Raw genomic sequence first — 10,527 nt, forward strand, 5'->3', positions numbered from 1 at the left:
GTGTTAATAATAAACCCCGTTTAAATGAAATGTGTCTGTGGTCACTATCATGATCTGGACTCCTGGGGATACCGATGTGTTATCGGGGGTCCGCTGGCTCTGATGTGCCTTCATTATCCAATGATGTTGTGCTCTTGAGTAAGACGCCTTATCCTTGACTGCTCCACGGGTGTAAACATGGGAATATCTGTGTTATCTGTTACATCTGTGGAATATCCTGTGACTGCACCTTTGGCCAATGTACTGTTGGACAAATTAGTGACTTGCACAAACATAACTACACCATGTCAAACACTAACATCAGAAATGAGTGCAAACCCAACCAAAATTCACAAGACTTGACTGTTCCTGATATCGATCTGCTACCTTACAACCGGACCAGTGGTCGGTGTTGAGAAGTGGCTGATTTAAATGCTCCCCAATCATCTTTCATCACACGACTACCCTTTGCCACAATTGGGTCACAGCATCCCAGCTTTAGCAGCGCCTCTGTCAAGACCCCTGATGCAGAAAACATCCAAATGTGTGCGCTGCCTACAGCCTATGTCTTCCAACGCATCAAAAACAGAAGCTCTGATCAGAAAATGGCGGTCACGACCCAAACAGGAGAAGCACGACATGACAAAGAGTCGACTAATTTCAGACACTGTGCTGAGAGATGAGGCTTTGGCAGGCACCTCCATCCCTGCGAGACTCTGGAGGCCGATGCTTGCCAAAAGATAGTTTGCAGTCAGGGGGAAAAACAATGGATTAGTTTTAAAGTAGAATGAAAATGCAGGACTCATCTTATTCCTGAAGCTGCCAGAGCATACTCAGCCGAACTCATTCATAGGGAAGAGGAATTGATGAATATGGTAGTGGATAAATACATGAGAAAGAGAATCAATGAGACATGGAGTGGATGAACAGAGGAGAACTTCAGGATTACATGAGTGGAGGAGTTGATGAGTTAGTTCTCCCCAAAAAACAATTCTGTCAAATTCAAAACCCTATGTAATGTGGGAAACACAAAAGAAGATATTTTGAGAAATGTGTCGGTGGTTCTGTGTCCATACATTGGAAGTCAATGAGGGCCATTGTTTTTTGATGACCAACGTTTTTCAAAATATCTTCTTTTGTGTTCTACGGAAGAAGGCAAGTCTTGAAAATTATGACAGAATAAAAAAATGTTCCTTTAACGGGATCTCTTGCTATTAAAAATAAAGTCATATGGATTTAAAAGGACATGAGTAAATGATGAAAGAATTTCCATTATAAAGTGAACTGCTCCATTAAAGCGACAACGAGCAACTCCTGCTCACTGTTGCCTCACGTGGTTGATAAGCGGAATTGTCTGTTTAGTGTCGTAAAAACTGTCGCAAACATTTCCTCCTGGCAGCTCAATACACGTGAGATTTTTTTACAAAGCCGACGGACCCGGCGGACCCACATATGTCGTTTCTGAAGTCACTAAACAAAATCGCGAACAGGCGTTGTGTTTTGTGTAATATATGTTATAACTTCAGTCAACTCACTATGAAAACAGCGCATAGCGTGTACATATATAAATACCAATAACATTCGTCTACTCAATGACTGAACTGTTCAATATTTACGTGGTTTACTGGTCTGAACTAAAGAATTTGCTACCATTGACCACAATATGTTTATTGTGTTTTTTTAGTCTTCATTTACAAGCACATTCATGACGAGACACGACAACATGCTAGCTATCGAAATCGGCAACAATATTTTATCTCTCAGCTACCTTACAGTTATAAAGTGTGAACCGAGGGTGAGCCAATGACACAGACTAATATCAAATACGTTCAAAAGTACCGGACACTCACCAAAAATGTACACAAATCCAGTGTTTTATCCATGAATAATTATTCCACCGGTTACATCAAATATTAGCGTGCTAGACTCTGTGTCATGGGTCTAGTGAACTAGCAAACCCTACAGAGATTATCAGTGGCTGACCAAAACAGAGAGTTAGTGAGAGAGAAGCGAATGTGATGGTTAATCATATTTTTGCTTTGAATTAGGGGTGTCACAATAAACCAGTAATGACAATATCCATGGAATTAAAAACGTTGATTATGAATATCATGTTAAAGCACATATGATAACATCATAAATAATTGAGAAACAATGTTGCCTTGAGAGCCACAATGATTACAAACTCTTTCTTTACCTACATATCTCACTGGAGGAAAACACAAAATCAACTAAACTGAAGAAGATTTTGAATGATTTAAAACATATTTCAAGGGTTTGGTTCCAAAATGAGAGAGAACTCATGTTTTTATTGTGTTTTATTGTTAGCTGTATTTTTGTAGTTATTGTGGCTTAAATCAAAACAAACCAACGGCAGTTTGATTGATATTAATTGGAATGCACAATAAAAAGAATATGATTATGATTTAAAATCTCACTTTGGAAGCAAACTCTTCATTAAACAAATATTGCAATTATTATCGTGAACAAAAGTATTGTGGACCAAACAAATAAAAAGCCAATTTTTCATCTAATGCTATCACTCATTAGCATTACCAAAATGTGAACTATATTATTTTACATTTAATTTGTTATGTATTTGCTAAATCAATATGAAAATTTTGACATTTACATTTTAAAATGTAAGTTTTTCTAAGTTTTCTGCATTCTAACTTAAGTACTAAGTACGAAGTAATGCAATAAGATATGAGAGGCTAGTGCTTTATTGTGAATAAATTACAGCTAAAGGGCGTTGTTAGGTACGATGCCTATCAACAGTACAGTCTTTATATTATGGGGAGTGGGAGTAGTATGAATACATTTCGGATATACTGCATCCGCCATGCCTTATTGTCTTGCGACCCACTCACAAATCTGGCTGGATTTGGTATCCAGGTATTTCTCACCTGTTTTTTGCAAACTAAGGTTTTGCAGCAAGGGACAATGTTTAATTCACGTTGCTAAGGGAGCGTGAGACACAAAATCGTTAGGTAAAGCGGTCGTATTTGTATAATCATGAATAAAACACTATTGACCAATCAGAATCAAGCACTGGAAAGTAAATAATGTTGCTTGTTAAGACACATCCCTGTTAAACCGGAGGGGCCTATAAACAGCTGTAATGAATGAACATTTACTCCTCCACGGCGAGACAGTTAAATTTGATTCTGGGGCTTAATCTGATCAAATTGAAAGACTGCGGGGGTGATAAATGTTCAGACTCGCTCTGTGTCTTTTAAGTATAGTATCAAGCCTTGGACGGTCGTGGGTAGATGTGTTTTCTAGACACTTGCTCATTTAGCACACAGGTAATATGTCACGGTCATTACAGACTTCTTTAATGCCAGACGTGGAACAAATTTAAGCCCCTAGAAATGTCTAGTCAGCAGAGGAATGGCACCAAGGCAGCGCATTTGTGAAAAACACATCCAGAACAGCCTGTTAAGGCAACATTGTGGCTTTTAATCCAACTTACTTAATTGCGATGTGAATTAGTGAACATGTCATCTGCTTTTTGTTTTGCTAAGAGGCAAGGTTTTCTTTATGGATAATCCACGCGATTTAGCAGCATATGTTCAAACATCATTCCTTGATGATGTGTAAGGGGAATGAAAGGAAAGCATTTGGGTAAACCCTGTTTACAGTTAAAGTGGCCCAGAACATTCCCACAGCGGCCCTGTTGTCACTTCCAAACCTACGAGGTGAAAATCTTCCAGAGAAGTCGTGTACCCAGAAGGCAGTGCTGCCTATCACTGTCTCGCACCTGTGCACTGTTATAACTTATCTCTCTCCTCCTCTACAGCTTCCCTTTTCTTGGACTCCAATTTCGAACTTATCAAGTGGCTTCTCATCAGGTCTGCCCGGCCGCAATACAGCGAGCGGTTGCCACAGATGCAGACGTGGGGAGATGGGGCGTCAGGTAGAGGAGAATTACGCAACCGCTACGGTTGGCGATGTCGAGGGCAGAGCTTGTAATTCACGAGGATGTCTTGTAATTCCTTGACCGTTACACCGGTCTCGACAAAAAGCAACGTGTCAGTTTGCTGTAAATACTTTCATTTACATTTAATGGAGCTTGAAGGATGATTAATGCAGATCGATGTTGATTTCATTATATATTTTCAGAAAAATTATATGGGGGCAGTTTCCAATGTGTTAGCTGGTGGCTGCATAAATTCTGCTTCAGATGATGAAATAAATAAATGCTTATAATTCAATTCAGCATTAGGGTGCTTTACTTTGCAGAAGATCTATTGACAGAAATGCAATATCATTTACATAACCATGTGTTCAGATGTATATAATTACAATGAGCTATTTCCATCTACATACACCGCAGGTCGACTAACATGGAATTCGTCATGTTGTTTCTACAGTAGCCCTAAACGGACAAACTGACGTTTTGTTAATACATTGTTTTTTGGCAAAGAAGCAAAAACGTGACAACATCTTAGTTCTGTGTCAGCTACCGTAGTGCTTCGAAAGGTACGGGGTGTGAGCCATTAGTTGAAATTTACATCCTCACCACTAGATGCCGCTACATTTCATACACTGACTGAACCTTTAATATAAAGTGCTTGTCCAGAATTTGATCAAACTTTATGCTGTTAGTCAAAACATGTGAAGCTAAAAGCCACAATCTGTGAAGTTAAACCGTAGTGCATCATTTCCCTCTGGTTCACATTAGCACTAAAGTGCCTAGAGGACTGTAGCCTGTGCTACAGAGATACTGTGATACAGTGAAGGGTACAGGTCGTGGAGGTGGTGTATACAGCCCATTAACAGCATGTAAGGCAGCGTGCTCTCTCAACGCACCGTATCCCTCGGATAACTGGCTCTTGGAATTGTGATTAAATTCCTATCGATTTTTACACCACACTGATCACTGTGTCTTAAACAGCGACTGACTCTATTGCAACATATTGAAATTGGAAGAGTAATTTATGAGAAAAGCTGGAGATTATTCGGTTAAAACTGACAATAAGATTAAAGCTTACAAGAGAGAGTTTACAATTCAGTGATCGTTTATTCACCCTCTTGTCCTTTTAAACCTGTATGACTTTCTCACAAAGGAAGATGTTTTGAAGAATGTTGATAACTGAACAATAGTGGTACCCAACTACCCATTCACTTCTATTGTATGGACAGGACACAAAACCAATGCAAGTCAGTGGGTTCGGCTATGAACATTCTTCAAAATATCTTCTTACTGTATGCATTCTGCAGAAGAAAGAAAGTCATAAACGTTTGACAAATCATGTGGGTAAATGATGACAGAATTCTAACTCTTTGGTAAACTATCTCTTTTCAGCTATTAAATGCTGCAAATGTTTCTGAAATTATTCCTTCTGAGCAAGAATTTGTGTCACATTACCATTTTCAGCATCCACAGGCATCAAATACCTAAATTCGACAAAAGCCTAACTGAAAACAACATCATCTGTGACAAACTGTAAGTGACATTTCTTTCCTCCAAAAAGCTTACAACAATAATAGGTCAGTCGATCTGGACGATAAGACACAAAAGTGACAGCACATTTACATTTAGTCATTTAGCAGACGCTTTTATCCAAAGCGACTTACAAAGAGTTCGGGGAGCAATAAGCGATATGTCATACAGAGAGCAATAGTACAACAGGTGCTAATACAATTCCAGTGATATGGACATGACATAAAAATGCTCAGAGAATCTATTCATTACGTATATAGTGGATCATCTGTTTATGTTTTACTAAACCCTTCTAGATAGAGTCTAAACATCAGGAAAATGTCAGTCTGTGAACAAATTTTCAATTTTTTAAGACACACCTGTATTCTTTGGCTTTTATATCTAGCTGAGCGGAGACATTGTGATGTTTTTATATTAAACTTATATATTATATATATATATATTTATATTACTATTATTATAATTTTTCCTATTGTATTCGTGTTGCCTGTGTGTAATTGCCTTTGGACATTGTGAAGCACTTTGGTCAACCATGGTTGTTTTTAAATGTGCTATATAAATCAAATTGAACTGAACTGAACTATTTTACAAAAGGGCATGCATGGATGTGACCAAAAAAGGACACCGTTTGTGGGAGACATCAAACTTTGTAGGATATCTGTGAATTAAAATGCACTAACCTGACGCAATAATACACAACAAATGAAGAAGGGATGCTTCTTTGTAGAACATGAAATAGTTACTTTATTTTAATTTTCATGTGTTTATAAGGAATATGTACCGTTATGGATGTGACAATCCTGAAAATGGCAATAACCCCACTATGTAAAATCATGCCCTTAAAATAAAAAAGTGCTTTAAAAACTTGAAAAGAGACCTCACATTCTCAGGTATGTTGATATCCGTGCTGTTAGCATTGTAAAAACCATTGGTAAAACCATTTCTTCATGGTAAGGTTGACATTTTCAGGGAATTGCCCAGTATCATGATCTGAGTAATTCAGTAGTTTATGAAATTCACTCCTGTCCTGATCCTTTGTCAATTTTTTGTAACTTTTGCATATATTTCATCATTAAAGACTCAAGGGAATCCGCAGGGTGTACACCTATTTACGCTTACTTCATTTTTTATAAATTGTAAGGAACCTTGCGTACCCACATTTTAGTGCCAACATTTAAACATCAAGCCCCAGACCTGTATGCACCTTGCTACCTATCTATCTGAATGAGACAAACGTTTGAAACTGCTTGAATATTCATTGTTCCACTCTTTTGATATTTGTGGATCTTTCACGTGAAACAATCGTTTGACCAAGATGTGTGAGACCAGCAGGAAAGTGAATCTTTAAGCTCCTGAGAGATGAGACATGGTATTCACCATAAGCTAATTGGTTACCTAAATGTTCACCTTGCAATTTTGGTTTTGATATGTGTTCTATAGCAATAAATTACCATTGAATTGAATTGCTGATCTGAATATTAAGCCGCGAATCAGCACAAAGGTTGTGCTTACTTGCCATTCGTGACTTTAAAGAATGCTGATTCTGTGTGAATTATACGTGAACTTCTGCGGTTTACGTATCGGTTCAGTAACAAAAGCTTCTGTCATTTTGAAAGCATATTTTCTTTAGTTATCTTAAGAAGAAACTGTATTTTACAATCTACAGTTAAAAATTCACAGAGCAGGTAATAGTCTTGGGCGCTGCCTGTGGATGACCTTTAAATCTCCCATATTTTGTGTTAGCAAACTAAATGTGGGACCTTTGGTAAGGAACTGTGTGAAATATCAAAAGGGCTTTGGCTTGATAAACTGATGCTGTGAAAAGTTCCCAATCAAAGGTGAACTTGAATGCTGAGCTGCCTATTTAGCAACGGCCACATTAACAATTCATGAACTGGATGGTGATAAATGTTATGGTATTATGATAAACTGTGATCAAATAAAACGACAGTTTTATTTGTTCCCCAACAGCTGCGGTGGCTTTAGTGTCAGCGTTTGAAAGCTTTAACAATTTAGGGTCACGTTAATGCAGGGGAGTGCGTTGCTCTTCTTTATTGTGTATTTATGCATAGCATAAAATATGTATAGCATAAATCTAGCAACATCTGTACAAACTCTGCTCTATAACATCGGGATGGATTTTCCCTTTCAGTTGATGGCATCCCTCTGGTTATTCCTGTAAATTCTACTTTAAATTAGAGTTTGATAGAATAACATTTGTTGTTTTACTGGACATCCCACAATCCCAGCTGTTCTGTGATTCCAGATGGACTTCAAACCTGGTAGGTTACAATTCTGTTATATTTTAGGTACAAAACATTAAGCGGGTCTTAGCAAAGCAAACTGCATCCCACAATGAGAACCAGCTTGTGCTCTATAATTACCCGGTGTGCTCTCCGCATGGTGTAGCAGTAAGAATTGATAAACAGAACACAGAGCAAAAAGCAGAATGCTGAAGAACACACATTTCTCCTGAAACCGCAAGATTAGCGGATCAAGTGAAGATGGGAGATCCAAGCAGCCGGGAGCTCCAGAGCCTCCCGTAAGCACTACAGCGGCAGCCTGTATTATCACCCTGCCTTCATATTCTGCCCGAGCGGCGTTGCATGAACGCGCCGAGCTCTTAGACTGATTGGCAGATTGCAGAGAAGACACAGAGGAAGGTTTACAGCCTTCAACGTGAGATGCTATCTGTCTGTGTCTGATCTCCTGTGTCCGATGTCAGTGTGATGACTCAGACGTGTTTGAGAGCCTGCAAGTAATCATTCAACCAATGGATGCACCATTTTTACATCTGGAGCTGTTGCTTTAACCCCGGACCGCGAGCTTTCCACGTTCACAAGCAGAGATCAAAGTGTCTTCATTTATTGATTTTTTTTATTAGACCACTGAAATATTTTTACAGTTAGTCTCTGAAGTGATTTTAATGGATGGATAGTAGAAAAGACAAATGTATGCGTTTCCCTAGCTGGCTGTAAGATTTACTGTATTCTTTCAGCCTTTTAATTTCTTAAAGTACCTTGTGATGTAAGCACTTCTCAACCGGCGATGCATGCCAAATCCTCCAGTACGCATGAAGCTTCTTGACGCAGCCAGACAGGTGTACAATATCCAATGCTGTGTATTTGAACGGACTCTATAGATATATTGTACTACTTCATTAAATAATAACAAGCTAAAAAACATACATGTATTTACAGGCAAACAACATTATTAAATTGATGCTGTCAAATTGTGATTTCATGCTATTTTAACCACCCAATGTACCCTGGCCGCTTAACTCTGGCATTTTACCACAACTCATTGATTTGACAGTCATGAACCAGAGAGGTGGTGCACAAACCATCACAGCGTCTGCAGTACTTGACCTTTTTACTTCAGTGGACACAAGCACCAGAAATTTGAAATGTTCTCTCTTATGGCAGGTGCGTTTTAAGAGTCCAAACACAAACTTAACACAGCTGAGGAGATGTGTCGTGACCTGAGGAAAACATCCAAATGCCATCTCAAAATAAACATCAAAGAGAGAGAAAAACGCGAATATGTTAGGTGTAGCCTACATTTAGGGCACGTTGGTTCAATAGACGGTCTTACGTAAAATGTTACACAAGCACCTTGAGTGGACGGGGGAAAGGGACTGTTTGTAAATGTGGTTTTTGGGTTGTGTCTTGCTATCTCACTGATTATATAACGCGTATTTTCAATTGGATATTGTATTGATCAATTTTAATAAAGCCTTTACGACCACATTTGGTTAACAAGGACGCAAACCACAAAGACTAAACTTGTTTGTAAATATTACGCAGGCAGGAAAACCCTATTCTCACCTGTTAGTTTGTACACAATGTACAATTTAACAACCTTCATTCGTCACTGCAACGAACAGGCGCACTGTTTGCTCCAAATGACCAGAGCATCGTGGAAACGCAAGAAAAAGCGCACCTGGCAACAGTTGAACAGTGCGTAAAAAGAGCTCGGATTTCATATTTAATTCGCACGTTTGTGAAAACTCTACCTTCCATCAGTTTAAAGAATATAATTCACAAGAATTCCAAGGCAGGAAACGTACGCATGTAGTCCAAGTCGTCTGTAAGGTTCGCGCGTAAAAGCGTCACATGTGTAAGTTGTGTAGCCTTTTACGCGCTGGGAAAACTCACATAATTAAAACAATCAACTAAAAGGTTTAAGATAAGAAAAGTTTGCAGATTTCATAAAACGCTTTACCTTGGTTTTGAGCGGTTCCCCGTGCTCTATGATGCTTATAAAAGGAATTTCCAAAAAAGAGGACATAAATTCCATTTGTACTATTTCCTCCTGCGTCTGCGGAAAGGCGAGAACTGCGGAGACCCCTTGGACCACTATATCCTGACACACACACCTGAAGAGCGACTCGGGGTCTCCGCTCGGGGCTTCCCGAGCCACCACGTCCAGGCTCAAGTTGTACGGCAGAAAGTTGTTCCCGCTTTCGGCGAGACCGTTGAGGGCGCGGTTGAGAGCCGCCCGCACCCGGACCGGCTGTCGGGGAGGCAGGAGGGCACCCAGGCGCACGGTGTGTCCTATCCGCGCTAGGATGTGACAGGGCTGCGGGTGAGAGTGAGCGGGCTGGATGAACAGGGTACGGAGAAGGAATATTTGCGATCCCAAATAAAAGTATGCCAAGAATCTGTGGAAGATGAAATTCATCCTGCTTCACTCTCAAAGGTGGTGATGAGGCATTGTCAGAAGATAGCATTGCTCGCCTTGTTTTCTGGTCTTTTCTATAATGTCCTTTATTTTTTTTGTGCAGGATGGTGTATAAGGAGTGATCTATGGAGTTTCTGTGTGAATGTGATACTCTGCTCGGGAGAGGAGGGGGTTCGGGAAAGGCGGGGATGTCGTTGCGTTCACACCCAAGGAGCGCCGGAGAGGCTGTAATTGTATCATTAAAGAACTGCGCGGGAGATGCACTATAAACACGAAGCGTTCTCAATGAAACATCTTTCAAACACAAGGGCATGTTTATTGCTGTGTATTCATCCTAAGAGAGGTCATTTCTTTTCTAAATAGTTTCAAAAAACCTATTCGAAACAACGCTTCTTTATAAAATATCTAACATGTTT

General features: G+C 39.5%; 1 protein-coding gene across 1 annotated transcript in view; it reads right to left on the reverse strand.

Moving 5' to 3' along the window:
- Nucleotides 1-10,111, reverse strand: part of grin3bb (glutamate receptor, ionotropic, N-methyl-D-aspartate 3Bb) — a gene marked incomplete at both ends in the record, with an annotated part of 51,172 nt that extends 41,061 nt beyond the window's left edge. The window contains one exon of the mRNA XM_079483683.1: nucleotides 9,653-10,111. Within this exon, the coding sequence (XP_079339809.1) occupies nucleotides 9,653-10,111 (459 nt within the window). The remainder of the gene's footprint in view (nucleotides 1-9,652) is intronic.
- Nucleotides 10,112-10,527: the final 416 nt, after the last annotated feature.

Source organism: Barbatula barbatula (assembly GCF_947034865.1).
Source record: "Barbatula barbatula genome assembly, chromosome: 20".
Lineage (NCBI taxonomy): Eukaryota > Metazoa > Chordata > Actinopteri > Cypriniformes > Nemacheilidae > Barbatula > Barbatula barbatula.